This window comes from Lutra lutra, chromosome 8 (assembly GCF_902655055.1).
Source record: "Lutra lutra chromosome 8, mLutLut1.2, whole genome shotgun sequence".
Classification (NCBI taxonomy): Eukaryota; Metazoa; Chordata; class Mammalia; order Carnivora; family Mustelidae; genus Lutra; species Lutra lutra.
Genome location: NC_062285.1, coordinates 141157000 through 141180801, shown reverse-complemented (window position 1 = coordinate 141180801; position 23802 = coordinate 141157000). Strand labels below are relative to the sequence as shown.

At 55.8% G+C, this 23802-nt stretch overlaps 2 protein-coding genes across 4 annotated transcripts in view; one reads left to right on the top strand and one right to left on the bottom strand.

The window, feature by feature from the left end:
* LOC125107102 (translation initiation factor IF-2-like) overlaps positions 1 to 16767 on the bottom strand; it is a 28576-nt gene extending 11809 nt beyond the window's left edge. The window contains exons 1-2 of one of the 3 annotated variants that reach the window (XR_007129464.1): positions 7643 to 15579; positions 1689 to 4266 (exon numbers count right to left, since the gene is read on the bottom strand). Coding sequence is in view for 2 of the 3 variants with exons in the window: in XM_047741812.1 (XP_047597768.1) it covers positions 15603 to 16373 (771 nt within the window). In the remaining variant the exon portion in view is untranslated. The other 2 variants (XM_047741811.1, XM_047741812.1) reach the window with 2 other exon arrangements.
* Positions 16372 to 19914, top strand: LOC125107019 (collagen alpha-1(II) chain-like). The gene is made up of 2 exons (XM_047741579.1): positions 16372 to 17489; positions 17758 to 19914. The coding sequence occupies exons 1-2, from the start codon at positions 16372 to 16374 to the stop codon at positions 18065 to 18067; spliced, it is 1428 nt and encodes a 475-aa protein (XP_047597535.1). The 3' UTR covers positions 18068 to 19914.
* The last annotated feature ends 3888 nt before the right edge of the window (positions 19915 to 23802 follow it).

Sequence of the window (23802 nt, the reverse complement as noted above, 5' to 3'; positions counted from 1 at the left end):
CACCTCCGGGAGGCTTCCTGGATTCCTCAGGCCGGAGCTGGGTGCTCCTGGCTGACTTTCTGCTCCCCATCCAGCACCACCAGGCCTGGGGCCAGGCCTCCTTGAGGGCACCCCATTCGCTAAGTGAGGTCCCCGGGCCTGTGAGTGGGGGAAAGATACCACTGCCTGTCACGGCTCTAGCCCTCTAGCAGAGGACCCAGTGCCCAACAAGGTCTGCTTGATCCAGTCACTGGATAGTGCTGTCCGTCTCCTCCTGGACCCCAAGCCAGGGCCCACCCAGAGCAGGCTTCCCAGCCCCTCCGGAGGGGTGCCCTCGAGAATCAGATGAGCTCTGAGCAATGCTGGGACACGAGGGCCAGAGAGGGGACCCTGTGGACACATAGGGCATGGTTTCTCCAACAGGACATGGCCCCGCTCACCCGCAGAGAGCTGCTTTCAAACACATTTACCCTGACCTCTACATGGTACCCCAGCACCTCTGTCCTGCCCGGGCTGACGGATCCCCCCTCTAGCTGAGACCCTCACCTCAGAGCAGACCTCACAGGTGCCGACGGCCCCGGACGCCTGACCGGTCCACTCTGTCCACCTTAGCACAAAGTACGAGTGTCTCCATGAGAAAGGGGTCCAGGCCCATCAGATACAACCAGCCTCCATGTGAAGAACCTACCCAAACCCTGGGCTCATCCTCCGTGGCAAGTTCCTGGCACCATGGAAGGGAACGAATTGGGCACAGAGCAGAAAGAGCCATTTTGAGAACATCAAAGGCTGCAAAATGGTCTTGCCTGATCCAGGTTTTCACAGTGTCCCCCAGAGGCCGTTATTCCCAGTGTTTGAGTGATAAACCCTGCAGATCACCTGCCATGGGCCAGAAGAACATCGAGAGTGGGGATGACCCCCTGGGCCACCCATTCCCACGGCGCATTGCCATACTGCACTGTTAGCCACCAGCCAGCACCCTGAGCCACACGGGCCTGAAGCCCTCACCCCAGCAGGGAACCAGGGGCTTTACGGGCCCAACCAGCAGGCCTCAGATGCTGAGGTCACACAACCCAGCCAGAGACAGGTCCTTGGGACCCCAGAACCAACACGACATAGCCCTTGTGGGGGAAGCGAGGGAGGCCATCCTGGCTCTTCCTGGGGACAGAATAACTCCAGCCCAAAGGACAGGGCCCTCCTGGCACTACGTGTCTGGGGAGAACCCACCAAGGTCAGCATCTAGGACAGATAAACGAAGAAAAGGGGTCTGGCATCCAGCCGTTTCTGCCCAGCATGGGGAAAGAGCAGGTCCTGTGGTCAGAAACCTGGTCTGGGTGCGGGCTCTGTTACTCACTTGCTATGTGACTCTGGGGACGCTCCTTGCCTTCTTGGAGCCCCGGTTCTCTCACACTGAAAACTGCTAACACCTTCCACGCAGGCCGGGCCTGGGGCCATCCCGTCTGCACCATATCCCAGCACCCGGAGCAGCGCCAGCACACAGGGGCTCTGACGGGATGTCAGAAGGAAGCGGAACCGGTTGCCTGCACTCTCAAATGGATGTTTAAAAAAAGGAGGGGGGATCACCTGGGCGGCTCAGTCCATGAAGCATCTGCCTTCACTCAGGTCATGATCCCGGGGTCCTGGGATCGAGCCCTGCATCAGGCTCCCTGCTCAGCAGAGAGCCTGCTTCTCCCTCTTCCTGCTGCTCCCCTGCTTGTGCTCTATCTTTCAAATAAATAAATAAATAAAATCTTAAAGATAAATAAATAAGTAGGATCGAAGTACCCAGCCCTGAGCCTGGCACATAGTAGGTCAACAAAGGACAGCTGCTCCAACCCCAAGGAACCCGGTCCTCTGTGTAACATCTGACAAGCGCTGATCCTCCCTTGGGGGAGCGAAGCACGGCCCCCAATTCCCCGCTGGGCTGAGGCAGGGGTTTCTGCCTCTCTGGGTCCCTTCATGGGTCCTGCCTGAGCCTGTCTTACTTACTCTTCCCCTGGCAGCGGGACACTCGAGGTAGTGGCCATACCCTTCCCCTGGGGTGTCCGCTAAGGCTGTGGTGGCCTGCCACGAAACCCGGCTCAGGAGCGCCCACCTGGAAGCCACCTCCCAGAGCCGCCGCCGGCATTGTCACACAGGCCAGGCTGCCAACGGGCTGCCCGCATGACTGCATCTTGGGGAACAGGGCTCACCTCCGGCGCTAGAGCACCCAGGGCTGAGGCCTGAGACCCTAGAGACCCACCCACCGGTGCTGGGAGCCTCCAAAGGTCCTGGCATCAGGCAACTTACCCTTTGGGTGATCATCACCGCAAAGACTCCAGCTGGAGGGCGCCTCCTCTACCCCTGCTGCTGCGGCCACCGCTGCCATGTCCCCCAGGCCCGTACACGGCCGGCGGGCCGGGGGCCACCTGCCTGGACCCCACGTGCCACGCTCAGGTGGGAGTCCTCGTCCCATCGAGCCAGAAGCAGCTACACAACCAGGAGGCTCTGGCGGGCGGGAACGGCGGGAACTCAGCTGCGGCGGGACCCCTCCGCCCACGCCGGCCGGAAGTGCGGGCACACCCACTGCAGGAATCCCGGGGCAGGGCTGGGCTCCCAGGAAACTGGGCCAGAGGTTCCCCAGCACATGCTGGAGCAGCCTGGCCTCCGCCGCCCACCCCCCCACCAGCTGCTCCCTTCAAAAGGTCTGGCCTCAACCTCCCTTCTAGCCCCTCAAGAAACTCAGAAGCCAGAGTCCTGGGGAGCCACCAACAACTGCTTCCCTTTAAGGGGGATCAGTGGTGAGTGACCTCATCACCTTGGAGGCCACGAGAAACCTGTGGGCAGGACTGATCCCCATGCTTTATGGACAGGGAAACTGAGGCAGGGATGGAGAGTCCAGGCCTCTGGTCTCTGCTAAGAGGCCACAAAGAGGGGACACACAAGCCCCCTGGGGCCTCCCAAACAGGCTCCCATCTGACATGTCGGACCATTTCCCGAGCTTTGAAGACACAGAACTAAGACCCGCAGTAAATATCATTCTCCTCAAAGCTCCTTTTTTTTGTCCAAAGGTGTGCTGGGCGTTCCCAGGGCCTCCTTGGACCGCCCCCAGACTCTCCCCGTTACTGATGAGCAAGCGGGGCCGTGGAAGCTTCTCGGGGCCTTGCACGCAGGTGCACATGCACGTGCAAGCGCTCGGACCTGCCCGGGAAGACTGGCCCCGCGGGCCGCCGCGGGCCGCTCCTCGCAGCACAGCCGCCAGCGCACCCAGCGGCCCACCCTGTGCCTTCCGGCCGCTCCCCGCCCTCGGCCACCTTCCCGGATCCCGTTCTGGGCCTGCCCGTGCCGCCATTTCCTCTCCCGGGCCTAGAGGCTCACTTCCACTCCTCAGCGTCTGTAAATGGCCGGTGCCTGGAACAGCCCGGCCCTCCAAGGGGACCGCTCTGCGCCTGGCCGGCTCCCCGCGTGCAGCCAGGCCGGCCAGCAGGCCTTCCTTCACCTCCCGGGAGCCCAGCAGCTTGGGGCCCTGTCCAGCCTGCTCTGGCTGGCCCTGGGCTGGGGAAGAGGACCTCTGTCATGGAGTGCCCAGCAGGTGTCCCCAGGGATGGCCCAGGGGCTCCATGGCTCACTGAGAAGCCTGGGGCAGGCACGGTGCCTCCAAATGCCTGTCCACCTCTGGAAACCCCCGACGTACCAGGCAGAGCAGAGGGCACTACCCGTGTGCGCACACCGTGGAGCCCACGCCCGGGCAAAGGTGCGCCATCCACACCTGGACACCGTGTGGACGTGCAGAACGAAGGTGGGCTTCAGCGGACGGCAGGCCCAGGTCCGACCCCCATCCTGACCGTCGCCAGCCGGCTGAGTCTAGGGCCTCGGCTTCAGGCCGGGGGCCTCCCCTGGCCCAACACAACTGGCGTTAACCCCCATCTGGCAGGCATTTCTGAGACTCAGAAACCAACCAAGAACGAACAGTGGGTATGGGGTGCTCTCTGGGAACGGAGCGCTGGGCTAAGCGCATTCCGTGCATGACTATGAGGTGGGGACGCTTACTGTCCCCGTTTCACAGATGAGGAAACGGGGACACGGAGAGGTGCGATGACTTGCCTTTGACAGACACGGCCGGGAACTAACACCGACTCCGACTGAACCCTGGCCTGGGTCCCGGAGGTCCTGCTCTTCTGCCCTTGGCTTCGCCGAACGAGCAAGGTGCGGGGTTCACCTTGCCCACTCCTGCGGGAGCACCCAGCCCGGCGCCGTGTTCCCGGGGCTGCTCGTGAGTACAGGTCTGATGCCAAGACCCGGGTCGAGAGGCTGGAAGACCAAACGGGAAAGGAGGAAGTGGTTAAAAAAAAAAAAAATCCAAGAGCAGAACCGCTAGAGAAAGCGGCTCCCCAGGAGCTCCGGCAAATTTCATCAACTTGTCGCCCTTCCTGTTATTTCCAAACATCTGCACCCACAGGTACCTGCCTTCAAACAAACACGCCACAACAAAGCACTTCTATTAACAAATGGAAGGAGATCTGGGAGCCCGCAGGAGACCGCAGAGGGAAACATCTGTGTCTCGTTCCCGTTCAGCCACAAGCCGTGGGTGTGAGCTCACGGCCACGGCCACGGCCACTGCGAGGGCAGGCGGCCTCAGAGGCTGGGAAGGGCAGAGCCGGGATCCAGAATTCGGGAAAAAGCAGAAGCAATCCCTTAAAAGTGAGGCGGGGGGCAGGGAAGAACCCTTGGCACAGATTACATCATAATGTGAGCAAATTCACAAAAAAAACAGTTATCGTGTGCAAATTATTTGTGCTTGTAAAACTTCCTGTCCTCACGTGTGATGAGGGCCAATAAGTTCTGCACCCTGTTATCTCGGTGAGATAATTTTTTTTTTTTAAGTTTACAGCTTCTCTTCGTAGTTACCTGTTGAATGTGTGTGTGCGCATATGTGTGCTTTGCCGTGTGGGGGATTTAAATGTACCTTTAAACCACTCGAAAAATCTGTCATCGGTTTTTCATAAATAACTCAGAATAATTTTATGTAACCCTATACAAAACAGCTAGAGATGTAATGAAGATCTCAAAATCTAAAGTCCCAAACCCCGTAATTTTGAATTTGAATCTAGTGTTAACGCTGTCCATGCTGCCAAACAACAGAAAAACTGGGCCTTGGTTAAAACACTTAAGGTCCTTTGACACAGGGCATTCGGGGTCTTAAAGCGCAAAGACGAAGACTGACGATTAAATTCTAATCTAATGAAGGTGATGGTGGTTCCTCTACCCCGCTGGTCAGGGGGCGAGAGGATCACAGGACTGTTTTTATGCACAAACGCCACTTGTTTATTTTGACCTCAGTTCTTCGAAATTGTCGACTCCACAATTGAAATATGCTGTGTGTTCCAACAAGGACCCAGCAGTCGTAATGACAGACCAGCCCATCTGTGCTGTGAGAATGTATAATTTCGGTGTATAGTGGAATTTATATAGAAGCAATGATGTGAAAACTGCTATGCGTGGTACTTTCTTAAAAAAACAAAAAACAAAAAACAAAAAAACCAAAAGAAAAAAAAAACAAACCAAAAACGACCTGCCGAGAAGTATGGAGTGCCATGGAGAATGCTGATATTTTGCCTGATTCAGAACACAAAAGATTGCAGGGCATTTTCCTGATTTTGTGGGGAGGCAGAATGTCATTGCCCAAGTTACAAAGCAAACACGGTAATCAGTCACATACAGCCATCCCGGCTCATACGGTGTGTGCTGGGAAATGTGGTATCCAGAGACACTACTCCCATTAGATGATCATAATCTCGGCGGAAAATACTAATTTAGAATGAAAATGCTCATTTATGGAAATTAATTGATTTTATGCTGCTTGCCCTTACCTCCAAAAAGAGCACGAGGTCGTGCTCGGGAAACGTGACTATCATTCCAGGATTTAGGATTAAAAGGTCTATTTACCTAACTAATTATACCAAAAAAATAAAAATTTTGGAGATGAGGCATGGGAAGCTATGAAGAGCACAAATTCTTAAAAAACAAAACAAAACAAAACACAAGAGACTCTCCTTTCCCCCAAAACCCACCCCTCTAGACTCTGGACTCTTTTCCTTTCGAATTTATGGCGCTCTGTCTTTTTCCCATTACTTCTACTTTCTCACCAGTGTTCTATTTGGTGCTTGCTAAATATTTGGGCAGGACCACCCTCCAGCTCGCAGCAGCAGAATGTGGCTGTCACAATCATGAAAATGTTTTAATCATCTCAGCTATATACGCCCGCACCCCCAGTATGGACTGCTGTCTAATGCAAGAACAAAAGCAGCCGTGGTCGTCCTTGTGAGAGCTGAGCTCACTTTTATGCTTGGTGGTATCTGCCCAGGCCGGCTGCTCAGACCCACAGAGACAGGACCCGACGCCTCCGAATTAGGAAAACAAAGATGTATTTACGTGGGAATTTTCCTCTCCGTTGCCATTTAGAACTTTCTGGGCCTGATTTTCCATTTTCCATAAATCGAGACCCCGGCTACCCTCCACTGTGGGGAAAAACCAGGCCACATCTGTAGGCGTTTTTGTCCGTGTGCCAGGGGACGGAGGTAAGTCGGAACTCAACTCTGCAAAGCCCACCTTTTATCTGAAAAGGTTCAGCCATTCTGAAGGGTCAGGGACCATCACAGCAGCTCGGGTAACCGTGGAGGGTAGCTTTTGGGCTGTGACGGCAGCTTGGCCTGGGGAAGCAAAGGTCTTCGAGGGAGTCCCACCCCTGTTGGCCACGGTTCAGGCCCTGGACGGCCGAACATCTCGGCCCACGGTTCTGCAGATGGGAAACCAGGACGGGATCCGGCACAGGCCGGCCCTGGACAACTCAGGCCCCCTGAGGGTCCGTCTGGTGGTCGTGTCCACGTGGACCCCACGTACCATCTGTGGGTAGGCAGTTATGAGCTGGACACGGCACCATTAGGTGGAATCCCCGGGCTTAAGTAAGTGTTTAAAAAACAGAGCACAAAACAACCTAAAAGATTTTCCCCATACTGAGCTGAGAGCCAAAAAGAGCCTTCTTTTTTCTCCCGACACCCGCACACCCCCCCCGCAAAATAAAACAAAATGAAAGGGAGAAAAGAACTGGATCCCTAAACTGTGGACATGGCAGCATTAAAGACGCTGGATAAAATAAAAAGGCCTCTGTTTCTCAATGCAGAACCTACCCCTCCCGTGTGCCAGCCCAGCCCTGCTTGCCGAGGAGTTTGCTGGGAGGAGCATGGGCGCGCTGGTGTTTTTCCCTCTGCCCCCCGGCACCACCAAAAATTAAAATAATGATGATGATGATGATGATGAGACACCCCCCCCACGACAAACTGTCCTCCTGAGCAGAAACGAGTAGGCCGTGCCTCGTAATACCCCCTGAAATGTTCGTTCGGATCTAATTGAACACACAGCTACTGTGAAATAACAAACATTCATTTTTATTGTGATTTCCAAAGCCTATAGCTTTGGATCTTAAAAATAAATGGGCTTGGCTTCTGCATTTTCCCTGCAGTTTTTGGAAAGGCTTACTTCACTGAAGATGGTGGGGGGGGGGGTCGGAAATAGAATTTTGAATTTCGGATAACCAATTAGAGGGAAGGAAACGTAACAGGCATCGAGCACAAGATGGCAGAGCCCTCGGCTTGTCTCCAGCACAAGAGAAGGGAAGAAGGTGACTTACCCAAGGTGCGGGAGGACGTGAGGAGCTTTCTCCAGAGCAAGGAAGTGGAAAGGGTGCCTCCTGGCCCGGCTGGGCAGGGTGGCAGGAGGAGGAGGGCAGGTCCCGCCGGCCAGCAGGCCGTCCCCAGGTGCCAGCCCCGGTCCGACGGGCCCTCGGGCGTCCTGCTCTCCAGTCACCCTTGTCCATCGGTCCCCTCTGTCCTGGCCGGCGCGGCCTGGGCCTCGGCCACCCCGGCACCAGGAGGCAGGGCTGCCAGGAGCCAAGTGGTGCTGGGGGAGGCTCTGCTCCAGCCCAGGAGGACGAGGAAAATGCTACTTTTGTCTCCTGCTCTCATCTGGCACTGGCTGCCCGGGGAGGGGGGGGCCAGAGGCGGCCGCTGCGGCTCGGCCCCGCCCACCGGGAATTTTTGAAAGATGCTCCTGGGTGCCGGGAGGATGGCAGACGTGGCAGAGGCGGGTGGGCCGGACCCCCGAACCCACCACCAGGCGGGGGCGGCGGGGGGGGGGCGCCCGAGTGGGAGAGGGAGGAGGCAGCAGGCGCGGCTGGCCACTCAGCGGCTGGCCCGAGGAGGACCGGGGAGCCGGCCCGGCCCAGGCGCGGCCCAGGCGCCAGCCCTCCCCGTGGCCAGGCGGCGCGGCCCTGGGCGCCATGTTGCTCCCGAGTCCAGGCGGCCCGGGCCCGCTGCGGGCATAGAGGCCGCATTGTTCCCGGGCCGGCCGAGGAGGAGCAGGCGGCGGCGGCCAGCACCCGGCGTGCTCCCCGGGGATGGAAGGGGGGAGGCGAGGCCCAGGGCCCCCCCCCCGACCGCTCCCTGGACCCCCGGCCTCGGAGCAAGCCCGTTCCAACCATGCCCCGAGAGGCTGAGCCGCCAGGGGTCGGCATCGGCCTTATGTCCAAGGGGCCGCCTGGCCCTGGGCTGTGGCAGCTCTCTGAGCCTCAGTTTCCCCGTGCACAGAAGGAACGGGGATAACAGCTCCTGCTGGAGGACAGAAGGAAAAACGCACACGGAGGGCTGAGCACCAGGCCGGGCACCCCACTGGTGCTCAGGAGCCGGCCGCTTCGCCCAGAGGCGCTGCCAAGCAGCTGGGCCGCCACGAAAGCCCCGGCGTCCAGAGTCCAGGCGTGCCACCACACGCTCTCAGGCCATCACAGACCCCTCAGCTCTGCCAAAGCCAATCCTGGCCACCACACGGGACCACAGTGGAGTGTGCCCGGGCTATGGCCCTCAGAACCTGTCGGCGGGCCAGAGGGTTTAACTTGGAGCTTCTATTTGGAGATTCACCAGATCTGGCTGTCCTTTGCTGAAGGCATCCGGGCCACGTCCGTGGGGCTGTGCTATCTGCCCAAGTCTCTCCTTCGACCCTTTATGTGGCCAGGCACTTGCTATCCCCGTGCACGGGGAGCCATGGGGCTGTCAGTGTGAGACAGGGCCTCCCCAGGCAGGCAGGGCCAGCTCTGTGCTCGAGCGGAGGGCACAGCATGGACTGGCCGTGGCTAGGCCTGTCCTCCAGCTCAGGGGCCCTTCTGCCGGTAAGGACTGGGGGTAAGGGACTGTCTAGACACCTGAGCATCTGGGGATGGGAGCGCAGGCTCAGACACGGTCATGCCCAAAAAGGAGGGGGTGGGAGGTGGCAAGGCGACTGAGAAAGAAGGGAGCAGGCCAGGAGGAGTCCTCTGGTCCTTGGGCTCTGGTCTCACGCACACCACCACGTGACCAGCTCACCAGCTGATGCCAGAGACAAAGCAGGTAGGATTCCGGTGCCACGCGCCTAACCAGGAACGTGGGCAATTCCATTCCAAGAACGGCTTGGCACAGCCGCCAAAAGCCTGGCCCCCGGGGAGGAGAGGGTCCCCCTACCTCCCATGCTCCAGTGGGAAAGCCACTGAAAACCAGGTGGCCATTTTGGGGCCGGCCCCTCACCGAAGAGAGAAAACAGAACCTCAGTTGTTACGGAGGCAGAGGCAGTGGGCGTCCCTTACCCCAGCACAGGGCTACACAATATGGCCACAACCAGAAGTGGCCTTTGCTGGGCCAGAGGCTGCCCAGGAGATAATGGCCTCTGCCCCAGCATGGGGCTCAGGACACAACACGTCGGTCCGGGTGGCAGAGCAGCCAGGCCCAAATCAGGTCCTTCTTGGTTAGAGCCCCGTGCCGGAAGGTTTGGCAGCACTGCCCCTGTGCCAGGGCCAGAATCCCCAGGGACGAGCCCTGCTCCCCCTGGCCGAGCGGGGAGGGCGCCACAGGTGACACGCACAGACCCTGTCATGCTCAGTACACACGTGTGTCCCCGCAGGCCAGAACCCGCGTGTCTGGCGCCCCCTCGGAGCCCAGGCCGGTCTGGGTGAGGGGACGCCACCCGCATGGAACGCGCTCCGGCTGCCAACAAAGCCGGCACCATCGTTTTATTATAACTTAAAATGTGATTATAAAGCGCTGATTTGGGTGTAAATATCGCTGTTAAACACATGAAAGGCGAATCGAGATTTAAGAGCCCCAGACCAAGCAGGTAAATATTTCAGCTAAACACTCTTCCTGCCGTCTGAGATGCCAGGATTAAGGAAGGGCGGTTCGCCGCCCAAAAACCCAGCCCCAGCTCTAGAAGCCAAAGGGATCAGGGTCAACATTCCTTTTTAAATCTTAAGGGAAAATACTATCACTCCTTAAAAAAAAAAAAAGAAAAGAAAAGAAAAAAGAAAGAGAAGCTGTTTCACTTCGTCCACGCCATGCACACGTTTCTGACCACGATAACAGCCATTGCCTCTGCTCTCACACGTCTCCTCGGAGAAGCCACCTCTCGGCCGCCCACCGCAGCCACACGGGTTTTGGACGCGTCCGGAATCCGGCGCGAACAAGTCCACCATCCAGATCTCACAGTGAGACCCTCGGCCATCTACTTCGGGGGCTGCCCCAGCCACCAGAATAAAAGCCCATCTCCGAGGGTGTTCTGCCCCCTGACACACCGTTCCAGCCCTTTCCACTTCGATTTTACCAAATCGACACGGGGCCTCGGACGTCGTTTTGGTCACTCCCAAAAGAGACTCTTGATAGCATTTCGGGGCGGGGGGGGGGGCAGGTGAAACAGACCAGAGCGAAGCAGTTCCAGGATCCAAAAAAACCCAAACCAAAAAACCCCATGTAAAAGCAGTTTTAAAAAACGAAACCTCCTTTTTGAAAGCCGAATATTATCATTTGCCAACAAAGACTCGTGGGTGAAGGGGACGTTTGGTGGGGAGGGGACTCTCATCCCTCACCCCCCCCCCGGGGGCCACTCCCTCCCCTGTCCTCACCCGCTTCGCAGGGGCGCCCAGACTCAGGACCCCCCGAGCTGGCAGGGATCCCAGGCCGATTATCCCCGCAGACTTCCCCACGTCCCCCCAACGCCAGGAAGACGCTCTCAGTTCCGGCCCCAGCTGGATCCGTTCCTCCGAGTCCCTAACGGGAGCCTGGGGGCCGGGCCCCGCTTCTTGGGGTGCCTTCCCAGCTGAGTGGAGGCAGTGGATTTAGCAGGACTGAACGCTATCCATGGCGGCAGAGTGGGGAAGAGGCAGACGGCGGGTGCCTAAGCCTCAGAGTGACCCTCTGTTCGTTTTGGTCATTCAGAAAGCCATCCTTCCAGGGCTAACTCTGGGCCAGGCCGTCAGGAGTTACAAACACACCCTCTCCAGCCGGGGACGGAATGTGAGGGTCGGCGTGTGGCTTCACCACGGCAGGCCAGGCTCTCTGATAACCCACACGCTGCTCCCAAGTGCACTGGACCATGGGCTCTGGGAGGAGCGAAGGGCCCCAGAGAACCACAGATTCATCCGGAATCACTCTCGATGGCCTCCTCCTGGGAAGATGGACCCTTCCTCTTAAGAGTCCCGGTTTTCCTCACTTCCATTGGATGACTACTCCCCCCAAGCCTCCCATGCCCCCCAGCAGACAAAGGTTCATCAGGTCTGGCCCCTGGCAGGGGCCATCCAGCTCACCACCAGAACCCTGCAAATCATCCAGCTCACCACCAGAACCCTGGCTACCTTTCCGGTGCTTGCGAGGAGCCCCCACAGTCTTGCGAAAGAGATCCCGGAAGGAAAGAATTAAACTTGAGAAAGTTTAGCCTCCACTCAACAAAGAAAGCCAGGCGTTCCCACTGCATTTCCCAAGAATCGGGGGTCAGGGGACTTTCCTTTTCCCCTTTCTAGAAATCTCCGTCCCTGACTGGGTTCTTGGGGCCTGTGACACCCAGATACTCAAGGTTTGCCGTCCCAGCCAACAGGGCACTGGTCAGCCCTGAAAATAAGTATTTCATATAAAAGATCCATTGTCTTGGCTTGGAGACAATTGTTGCGTTTTCCCCTCCTCTGCTCCGACACATCAGCATGCCCGTCCGATGCCCAGGCTCCCTTCTCATCCCAACAGCGCGTTCTGAGAAAGGGCCATCTTGCTGGGTCTTCCTGAACCATCGGCGAAGAGAGCAGATTCTCCTCAACGAAGCGTTCTGGGAAATGCGTGCTTATATTTGGCCAAAGAACAATTAGCTCACCGGCAGTGAAACCCTCCCACCAAATCGCCACCCGCGTTGCGAGATCGAATGCCGGCAGCTGGTGTGGCCGCTCTGGACCCCGAGTGGTGACGGCCTGCCCTCGATCTGCCCTGGAGCCCCAAAGAGGTGAGAGGCACAGGTCAGACCCCCGGGTCAGCACCCACATGAGCTCCTCAAGTGCCATTCTGTGGGAAGGCTCCCCTCCTTCCTCGGTAAACATGTCCCAGGACCTCACGGGGCCTTGCTCCCATCTAGTGTCCCCAATGCCTCCGAGCCACGTCCCTGTGACAAGGGAAGTCCGGCTTTGCAAGCTTCCTGGCATTCCACCTGGGAGAAAATATCAAAGTTCACCTTGCACCGCCTTTTGGGGGTGAGGAGTAAACTCGTAGGTGTCCTTCCGAGAGAAACCAAAACTGGACTCTGGTTCTTAGAAACTCGGGAATATAATCATCACTCAGGGTAAACACAGTGATCACCATTTACAACAGCAGCACGCTTTATGGTGTCCCTGCCACGTGCCAGGAACTGTGCTTTGTGGGGAGAGCGCTGTCTGGACACTGACGGTGCTGTCATCATTCCCAGGGCTAGGGCTCAGAGTGCAGGCCCGGAGCGGTGAGGCACCTTGTCTGGGGTCGCACAGTAAGCCAGGGGCAGGGCCAGATGGGAGCTGCCCCACGGGAGCCAGGACACCCCAACACCCAGCCCGTTCATGAGGTTCTTGCAAGTGTCTTCTCCCTTCTCCCCAAACATGCAAGGACACCGTCTAAGCCCGAGAAAAACCAAGCATGATGGTTGTGAGATGTTTTCCTCACAGGCCTGCAAGGGCCGCCCTCCCTTCCCAAACACTGGCCTTCACTAGGGACACACACTGGTTTCCCTGGACACCAGGGAGCACTTGCTCAGGCAGAGGCCCCATCCCTCAGCCCCAGGGACTGCCTTTCCGTCAGGCCTCATCCACACCAGAGCAGAACAGGCCCCAGGCCCCTTCTGAGGACGGGAGCAAGCAAGACCGGTTCATAAGCCGCCCCATCGGGGGCAAACGACACAGACCCAGAAAGCGACCCTGCCACAAAGCTGCCGCTGTTCCCATGGAGCCCAGCACAATGCCATCCGCACCTGCTCAGGTGATGGTGTACACCCGGGCCCCAGTGGAGGCCTTGTCGCCATACATCGCCTGTGTCGAGCAGTTGGACCCCACCAGCACCCAGGACACCTCTCACCCAGGATCTGAGGGCTTCAAGTGGCCAACGGCTGGGCAGGACCCGGCCCCAAGAGCAGGCGAGGAAAGACCTGGGGGCTGGCCCTGGTTTAAAACAAAAGCAGAAATGCCAGGGCCAGCCTCCCACTGGCCCACCGCAGTCCGTGAGACCCTGTCCCCCTGCTTAGCACATTCTTTCTATTCAGTCCAGAAGCGACAAAAACCACACAGGAGCCACTTCCAGAACCTCGATTTTGGTGTGCATACCCTCAAAAATGAATTCTGCCTGGTTGGGATAGCTCAACACGGTGAGAAGCCCCCGGTGGGCCCAAGTCTGCCTTGGAACTGGGCTGGCTCCAAAGCACCAAGGACAAAGGCAGGACAGGACGGTGCTGGGGCCGAGGCCAGGCCTCTGTCCGGGAGCGTGGGGTGGGGGAGCACTATTTACTAGAGACTGTCAACCCCACCTCCCCGGGGCCGGGGACACACTTGGGCCGCCGAGATGGGGATCTGGAGCTTCGTCAAATGGCAACCCCCCACTAAGTGGCCCTGAGGGCACCTCCTTGGATGCTCAGACCTTTCCTTGCTCCCACGGGCCCGGGGAGAAGCAGCCACGGATGCCCCTCGTTTGGGGGGTCGGCAGAATGCCACACCGTCCTGCCCACCACGAGATACGGCACAGGTCATCTGTAGACCCGGAGAGAGCATCTCCCACACTCTGCAGGCGAGGGTCCTCTGGAACTTGAGCTTCTTCTGAGCATGAGCCGGGCCACTGCCGACGCCAAGCAACAGCTCCCGGCTGCAGCAGCGCGCCTTCCGCAGCGGCGACCCCGTTCCTGAGATCGCTCTGGCACGTCCCACCCGGGTTTCACATCTGCTAACTGCCTCTGACAGCGTCATGAATAAAAATTCAAAATGGGGGAGGTGGGGAGGTGGTGTGAGGGGGTGGGGGGAGAGCGGCCTAGCAGAAGGGACGGCCCCCGCGGTCCAGTACGCAGCGCTGGAGCAAACTTTTGGCCTCTGCACCCGGAGTTGGCCATATCTAAGCTGAACAGTCTCCTCTCTCCTCCGGATTCTACGGAACCAGGCAGCCCGGGGAGAGGCTGTCGTGAGGCAGGCCTGGGCGATTTGGGCCTCTGTCCATGTTCCCGGAAACATGGCCTTCAGGTACCAGCTCACAACTCTGGGGCGTTATGGAAACAGGGGCCCCCCCTGCCCATTATTTTGTGGTCAAATCGCCCATTAAGGTTCTCCAAACCACATCAGTAAGATGGGGAGAGCAGAGGGGAAATCGTACTGTGATAGGATGGTACGAAAAAGCGTCCTTAATCCCGCCCCTGCCACCCCCAGGACGGGTTTCACTTTAACAGGATAGGTGCCCGTGAATACAAACATGCATTTTAAAATCCTAAATGGCTAGAACCAACGAACGAAAATAAAACGGAGACAGTGACGGCCTGCAGAGACCGCCCTGGCTTCTGAAACCCAACTTTGAAGAAATTAATTTCAGCGTTACCTTACAACCCTGTAATTATGGCAAACGCGCATTCCTTCACCCATTTCTTGCTCCCCACAAACTCCCCAGGGCCGCCGGCTGGGCCTGTGTGTGAGCCGCCTATAAAGGGGGATTTATTACGAAAAGTTATGAGTTGTTTTTCGTTTTATGCCACCATAAACAAGAGCCTCCACACAAGGGCCTTTCACTCAACCGGCCCAGTGGCTGCCAACGCTTGACTGCCGCCCCTGAAGCCCGCTCTCCATAAATGCTTGACCAGCAGGGGAAAAAAAAATTAAAAAAAAAAAAAAAAAAAAAAAAAAAAGAAGCGGCGCTTTGGCTGGCTGAGGAAAGGAATGAAAGATGTCAATTTTTCAAAAAGGGATTGCTGCTTCCAGATCACCCTTCCAAACACATCGCCCCTAAAAACAGATGCTTGCTTTCTCTCTTTTTTCTATTCTGGTGAAGATAGCTGCTACGGCTATCTTATGTGTCCGACAAGATTCTCTCTGACAAATGGTCCGCACACCTGAGATCAGAAACTGTATTTCACAAATAACAAGTTCCTGAATTTGAACGACGGCCGCGGAGCTCTTGCCAAGCTGGACGGGGCTGCGGGTTCAAGAGCAGCTCCCCGGTCTGCCCGCGGAAGGCCGGCCTGCCCTACAGGCTCTTCTTAGAAGTCCCTTCATTAATATTTAAATACTCACTAAGTAGCGAAAGTGAGAAATGCACTTACCATCCTCAGGAGTCGCCCCGGAACCTGATGGTGACCCGGGACACGCAGGTCGACTGCCCTGCCCTTGGCGGAGGAGCGCGCGGGGACGCGGCCGGCGCTGCGCTCTCGTGCCCGCACCGCACAGGCCCCTGGGCCATGGCTCTGAGTCCTGGTCCGAAACGCTTCCCTCCTTGGCGCGTGTAAACCGCAGAGCGCAGCGCGGTGCCATCTCCCGCAACTCTTCGCAGGGCCGGACGGCTCCGGGACGGAGAGACGGCCGGGCGAGGCGCACGGCCAGGCCCCAGCGGCCAGGTCCGCACCACGCCGCTCCTCCTCTTCTGACCCCGGCTTGCCCGTACGGAGCCACCGGACCTCTCCGAGGAGCGGCGGGCAGCCCCCGGTCTCCGCGTCCGCGACAAGCGCCTCGGGGGACCTTTGTCCCCGACGAAAACGAAAGCGCTCCGGGCCGGGGGCGCCCACGCCCTGCCGCGGAGGTCCGGGCCGGCGCGCCCCGCGACTTTCTCCAAGTTCACGTGCTTCCCGGGCCGGCGGGAGGCGCGGGCCCCAACTTGCAGAGCCCGGCCGTCGGGCGCGCTGAGGGCTGCGGGCGGGCTCGGGGCCGCCCCGCGGCGCGGCCCGGGCACAATGGGCGCCGCCGGGCGGGCGCGGGGACAGCGCGGGCCCGGCTGCCGCGCGGCCGCTCGTCTGGCGAGGCCCGGGCGCCGAATGCGGCGGCGGCGGCTTGGCACAGACGCGCCGCGCGCCCGGTGCATGCTAATGGCCGGCGGCCGCGCCATGAATTATTCAGCAGCGGCGCGGAGAGGGCGAGCGCGGCGCGGAGGGCGGCCCGGCCCGCGCGTCCCCCGCCGCTGCGAAGCCGCCGCGGCGACTTCCCAAACTTTCCCCGGTCGGCACCGAGGATGCGGCCCCCGCGGCGCCTCCGTCCCCGCCCGAGCGCGCCGGCCGCGCTTCCCACGTTGCCGCCTATTTTATGTCTTTTGTCTCGGAGTTGGCACCTGTCCCAGAGAGCGCGTTTCCCTGCCCACCCCTTCGCCGCCGGATCGGGGCGGGGGAGGGGGTACGGGGGACCCGGAGAGGAGGAGACGGGGAGGTGGGGGTGGGGGAAGCAAGGCGCCTACGGGCCCCGCAGCCAGGAGAGACCTCCCGGGGACAGCGGCCGTGCCCGCGGGCCCGGGCGCCTCTGTTCCGCGGGGAGGTCAAGGCTTCGGCTGTGCCCGGAATACCAACGAAGCCTCGGGGAGCCCCCGGCCGTGCCCGCTGCGGGCGAGGACGGGCCGCGGCCCCTCCCTGACTCCCACCCCCACCCCCCGCTCCGCCGCGCACCCTCCTCCGGGGGCCGGCGCGCGCGGGCGGGGCGGGCGGCTCGAGCAGCGGATTCGCCGCCCGAACCCCGCGCCTCGCCCCGCAGGCCCGCGTGCGCGCCCCCGCGGGCACGCCACCCCCGGCGCTCCCCGCCGCGCGCCCCCGGCCCGCGGCCCCGCCCGCCTGCCGGCGCGGCCAGGGGGCACCGCGCCGCGAGGACCCCATCGGCCTCCGGCATCGCGCCCCGGGGCCGCGCGGCTGCGGGGACGGGCGGGCGCGAGCCCCGGCCCCTGCTCGCCCAGCCGCCCTGGCACCGAGGCGGTTGCCGGAGCGCGCTCGGCGGCTGCGTTCCGAGGCGCCGGCTGCCATGATTGCGGGCAGGAGGGGCGCGCGCGCAGGCTCTGGCCCGGCTCAGGGACCCGGGGCGGACCGACGGTCTCCGGCCTGCGCACAGACCGGTGCGCGCCGCGGACGGCCGCTAGGGTAGCCGGCTCGGCACTTCAGGGGCCGGCGTGTGCCCCGGAGCTCTGGACAAAGTCCCGGGCCAGGGCTCGGGGTCGACGGCGGCGGCGGGCTTCCCCCAGGGCAGGGTGCGTGCCAGGGCGACCCCGCGGCGGCTTTGCGGACAGCGCCGGTCCGGCGGAGGGAGGGGCGCGGTGCCAGGTGTGGTGGGGGGCGGGGTGCACGGGATCTGGTGAAGTGGAGAGGGGCAGCGCACAGAGCCCAGAGATGGAGGGGGTGCGCAAGGTGCCTGGCGGAGGGGGGGTGCCCTCAGGATGCCGGGGAAGGCGTGGGGTGGCGGGGGCACCGTGCCCAGGGCCGCTGCCCAGCTTCGAGCTCGCTCTTCCTTCCCCGCAGAAACAACTTCCTGCTCCGCTGGCCCAGGGCGGAGGAGCTGCGGGGGGTTCTAGGCCTCAGCTTGGCTCCTGGAGGCGACTACACTGCAACACCCCGGGACCGCGCGGCTCCTTTCCGCGCCCCCTCCCGGGGGGGTCGCGACAGGCCGGGCTCCAGGGTCCCGCCTCTGGTTATAATGCCAAGGAGGCCCCAGCGGCTCTTTTCCTGCCGCCTGAGTGGTTTCCCCGCAGAGAGTCCGGCCTGGCCCTCTGGCGCTTGGGGACGACACCGGGTCACTATACTCCGACCCCCTCTCCCTGTCCGGGCATGAACCTCTATCAGAGCCAGATGGACCTGGCTGTCCCCGGACTTCCGCGACGGGGGCCCAGGAGGAACAAGGCCTCTTGGGCCCCATCCCAATGTCTCTCTGTGCCTGTCTCCCCCCCCCCCCCAGCCGGCCTTGGCATTCTAACCAGTGTCCCTTGACGTCACATCTCGCCATTTCTGTCAACCAATTGAAACTTGCTCGTTGTCATAAAAATATATATACTTTTTATGCCATTGGTGCATTCAAAAGTTCCTCGTGTGCCCTGCTTCCCAGGAAACTCCATCCCATATTGGATTGGACTGCCCAGAAAGGGGAACTGGCTGACCGAGGCAGGGCTGGGCTGGGGCAGCTGGAGCAGCCTTGCCAGGACTGAGCTGACCACCGACCCAGCTCAGAAGTTCTCTAGACCCCTTTGATCTTGGCCTTGAATTGTGGCTGGACACCCCCCGCCCCCCACCCCATGACAAACATGGTTTCGTGGGGAGGGGAAATGTCCAGGACATACTAAGGAATCTTCCAAAATGGTTTTGCTGGGTGTTAGGATCTGAGCGTAGCCTCTTTCTAGGGACGGCTTTTCTTACTCCTATGAGAAAAATGGAGTCTTATGAAATGCTTTCCTGTTCATCTTCTCACTGAAACGCTGACCAACTTTCACTTTTCACAGCTGCTGACAACAGGCAGAGCAGAGAAAGCCCAAGCAGGGGTGACTTCACAATGGGGTGGGTTTCACTCTTTTCCAGGGGAAGGTCCAGGGTGGTGCTCCCAGACTCAAGGACTGTGGGGGTCCAGAGCTGGAAGCCTAGGAATTCTGTGTTCCTCCTTCCTCAGAAATGGACACCCTTGTAGCGGTTTGAGACGCAGGAATGCTGTGCCCGTGTTCTAGCAATACAGCAGAAGGACAGTGTCTCCTGTCTAGCGCAGTCCTTTATAATTTTCTTCCCTATTACAGTGCCCAGTCCCGACCTGGGCTGCAGGGTAAGAGAACAGGTTCCTACAAGCTGAGTATGTGCCGGGCGGTCCCAAAGAGCCGTCCAGAGCCTTCTTTCCACACCGAGGAAGAACCCAAGCACCAATGGCCATTACACATCACCCCACCCCAACCCCGTCCACTCATCTCTACTGCATGGTTCAACTGCTTCAAAAAACACATTAGACATTCTGTGGCTTAGCAACTTTGGGGACTCCAGAACTACAAAATGCTTTCAGGGACTGGCTGAATGCAGGCATCTAAACACACTGTCTCGGGCCCTTTTAATACCAAACCTTGTTTTTCCAAAATAATGAGCAAGCGCGGTTAATGATCGAACTGGGATTTTGAAAATAAATATATTTTCACACAAAACTGCTCCCAAGGGTAAACCCTGAAGTTGTGCATACCTTTGCGATAACATTCACAAACGCGCGCGCGCACACACACACACACTGTAATCTATTTATACTCTCTTCGCTAAACACTATAAATATTATAACTAATGTGATACATGTTTTGTGATTAAATTGGTGGATTAAAACACTGAATTTAAAAAGCCACAAAGAGAAAGAGATGATCTTACCTTATGCCACTTACAACTTTTGTTCCTTTGGCAAAATACAAATTTGACAACTGTATCATTACTGAAGGCAATAAGAAATGTTAGCCTATCAGCTTTGTAATTTTCACCTGAAATCATTGTATAATCACACCAACTTGCTAACCTTTTTATTAGATGATTTTTTTCGTTCTCTCACACACAGTAATAAGTTAATTTAATGCCATTTTCCTCCTCCCAATTTTTATTTGGTAAAACAAGAAGTTGGATGAGTCAGAACAATATTTGAGAACGCACGCTTTTTTTTTTATCCCCTCTGTACTTGGCAAGGATTTACATATAATTTGGTTGCGAATTCAGAAATCAAATTCCGCTTTATTCAAGGAAAATAATAGCTCTCTGGTAATTTCACCGGGCATTATTTAGGTTGGTTTTTTCAAGTCTTTTTCCAACTTGCTATAAAATTACATTTTTCGAAGTAAATAATATTTTAGAATATGCTCCAATTATCAAAAAAGAAACCTAGAAGATTTATGTTGTCGGTGAGTGTTATCGATGGACAGTCTTCCTGGGAGAAGAACTTGGTCCGTGCCTGTGGGCCACACCACGCCTAAGGTCAGATGCTCGAAAAAATAAGTCCTAGGAAGGCTCTCGATATAGCAGGATGTTTACACTACCGGCCTTATACAGTTATTTTTTCCTGATTTCTCCCCAGATCTGCCTAATGGGAATGCGGCTGGCGACTTCCTGTTCTGCCCCTGAGCCCCCGTGTCCCCAACTCAGCCTCTGGCCTCACACCAGCCTAGGAAGGCCACGGGCATTCCAGTTCACTGTCTCTTCCCAACGCCGTGACTTTTAATGGTTAAAAAATGTCAGTATCCAAGGCATTCCAAGGACTTCGTAAACAGATGCGTTTAATCTAATTAAAGCAAGCAGGATGCGTGTGAGTGAAAACTTACATTTTCACTTGGGTTTTGAACATCCAGCTTGCACACTCAAGAATAATGATGTTTTCAGAGCTGGTCCAATAAACTTGAGATTGTCAGAGCACGGCGCTTCCTGGGTAAGACGCCCCTTCTTCAGTCATCCCAGACAATGCGCCCTTTTGAGGAGCTACTGGGAGGCTAAGGGTGCTGCATGGAAAGGCAAACAAGCTTTAACATTTTTTTTCCTCTCTTTCTTTTTTTTTTTTCTTTCTTTCTTTCTTTCTTTTTTTTTTTTTTTTTTGTTGTTGTTGTTGTTTCTCTTATCTCAAAGTAGTCTGCCGGTTTGGGATTCCATTTCTATCTATTTCATAATAATGTGTACCCCTACTTTATGCAGGCTTTAATTGTACGCTCCATGATTTGTGCACAAACTCACTGGCACCAATTTACCTTGGGTAAGCTTTTTTTTTTTTCTCTTATGGAGATGGTTGAGGAAGGGGGCCAGGGGAAGGAAGCCTGCTAGTGTAGCTACCGGTAAACCGAGGGAAAGATCATCGAGTGAGGGTCTCGGGCTGGGGAAGGAAGCGCACGCAAGCCCCACAGAAAGGATTCCTTCCTTGCAAACATAACGAAGCATTTTCAAAATCCTTTGCTTTCGTTCACCCCATTTCGTGTCAACCTTGGCATAGTTCACTGACGACCAAAATAAAACTCTAGCTATAGGACAAGCATGTTTGAAGAAGAAAACAGAGGGCAGAAATCTACACTAGCAGCCACCCGCCTCTCCCCAGGAAAAAAAGAAAAAAAAAAAAAAAGCTGGCAGACCATTTCTGTGTCTTCTTTCCTAAAATACATATATATCCACATATATATGGAACAGACTTAGTGTGTCTGCCCCAATGATGATGAATAGCAAGCCCCGCGCTCCCTCCTAACTGATGGGTAGTAACTCCCTGCCCACATATTCACAAGCCTGTCCAGAAACACCGGGACAGCTGTTTTGTCATATTTAACACACCCGCAAAGTCCACACATTCACCTTTCATGATGTGTTACCTGCGTACGTATATTTTTTAAAAAGTCTAACAATGCTGAAAGCACTCTTAAGAGGTTAAGTATTTTTTTCAAATAAAAGGAGAGCCTAAAACGACCAGAAGTCTGCAGTAAATGTGTGTTCGGTCACATATACGTCTATATATGGTGAATATACTGTATATAATACATACATACCGGCATCAAAAATTTCCCCTTACAGATCAAGAATCACAGTGAATCTTTTTCATTCCCAAGTAGTAACAACACAAATCAGAAAAAATGAATTAAGGACGACAGACCTTTACCCCTGGTCACACACGCATCCGTCAAATGCCAAAGTGAGGTCCTCGGCATGACATAAGGAATGAGAAAAAGCACAGAAGAAAATAAAGTTTTTAAACATCCAAATTAACTCTCAACGAGAAGTGGACACTGAATTTGTTTCAGTTGTTCAATTCTGCAGTCCCTCAAATGGAATCATCACCAATTGGGAAACCGACACTTTCCTAAAGAATTTAGCCTGCCACCTATAGCAAATGTGTATTAGCAATTAAAGGCAGATTGGAATTTGGAATTTAACAGTTTCTGGTGGACGGTTACCAACTTCCATGAAAATGAAAAACATCAGAAAATCTGAATAGAATTTCTCTCCCCAAATATCCAAGGAATGTCTTCGTTTCGCATGTTGAAAAGCCTTGATTTATTTAAAATATTTTTGCATCGTATCAATCCTTTATATGGAGCCTGAAATAGCCATTATTTCAATAACTACATAGTCTTTTTGAATCACATCTAAGCAGACATTGCTATTATACATTTAAAGCAATTTTAAACTTGAGAAACTGTCACGTTTATTTTAAATTTTTTTTTAAATACTGCTGAAAGTCAGCTCAATTGTTTTCTTCCCCCCAGATGAAACGAGAACTTTAGCATCATTTCTTAGCCATACAGTTTCTCAGTGAGCTAGGTAAATTATAAGCCCTTAGAATAAAGAAGAAAAGAAAGGAAATAAATCCTGATTTAGAACTCAAAAGGCTCATTGTTAAATTGCAAAGGACAGCAGGAATGTTTTTTTAAAATCAAGATTTCACAGATCTGTTCTTTAAAATGATTGCAAAGAACCCAAGCTGCCTGCGAAGTAATCCCATGCAGAACGAGGGAATTTTTAGGGGACAATTTCAAGTTGTTTCAGATTTGACCATGGTGGTCTTACCGAAATACTCCCGTTTTATTTTCTTAAAATCTAATATGATTTCACACCACACAGGCAAGTAATTTGCCTTGTATATAATGACAGTTTCATTTTCCTGAATGTGCCTAAATATTGGTGCTTTTAGTTCTGGTTAACACAGAGACAAGGGTAAAGCAGGATTTTGCATGTATGCCCTTTCTACAAAATGTCAAGAAGCGTTTTAGCTAAATTTATCATTGAAGGACAAGATAATATTTAATGGCTGCAAAGGAAAATACTCAAAAACAGAGCCGATGCTGTTGTTCTGTTTTGTTTCCTGCTATTTATAGAGCAACTTTCGGTGAAATTCTTCATATTAAAAGGACACGGAGTTTATTTCTTTTAACGAAGAGAAAGGGGTAGTGTAAGCAATCGGTGAGGGGTGGCTTGGAATTTGCGAATATGAGTCGACATAATTTTCACACAAGGAACCTGTATTTTAAAAGAACCTATTTCAAAATAAAGAGAGAGGTGCACAGGCTTGGTTCTCCATGAGGCTCCCAGGAAGTGATTTTTAATCATCTTCAAAGGCTCCAGCCTTGGCTAATATCTTCCCATTAACCAGTTTTTCAACTCTGTATTCTAGACTGGCTACGAGATCCGGCTTCCAAGGTGGCCCCTTTTGCACGGTCTCATCTAGGAGTGACGGCTGCTTCCTTCCCCCACACCGACAACCTGAAATTGACAGTCTCTCACACCTAGAATGCTGGAAACTTCTAGGAGGGTTCCGAGGCTTACTGGGAAATTTCTCTCACTGGGGGAAAAAAAAAAACAAAAAACAAAAACCTTCTCGACACACACCTGGATCTACAGATTTGGAAAAACTAACCAGCTGCGGCCAAAAACCAAAACACTCAACCTCCCGAACACAGTCTGCAAGAAACACAGAGCCCTTTGACGCCACGCAAAGACTTGTAAATAAAATAGCTCCAAGGCAGACAGGCTGAATGAGCCTCTTAAAACAGCCAGTTGGTGCCTCAAAATTTAAAATTAGAACATTAAATGTTAACAACATGA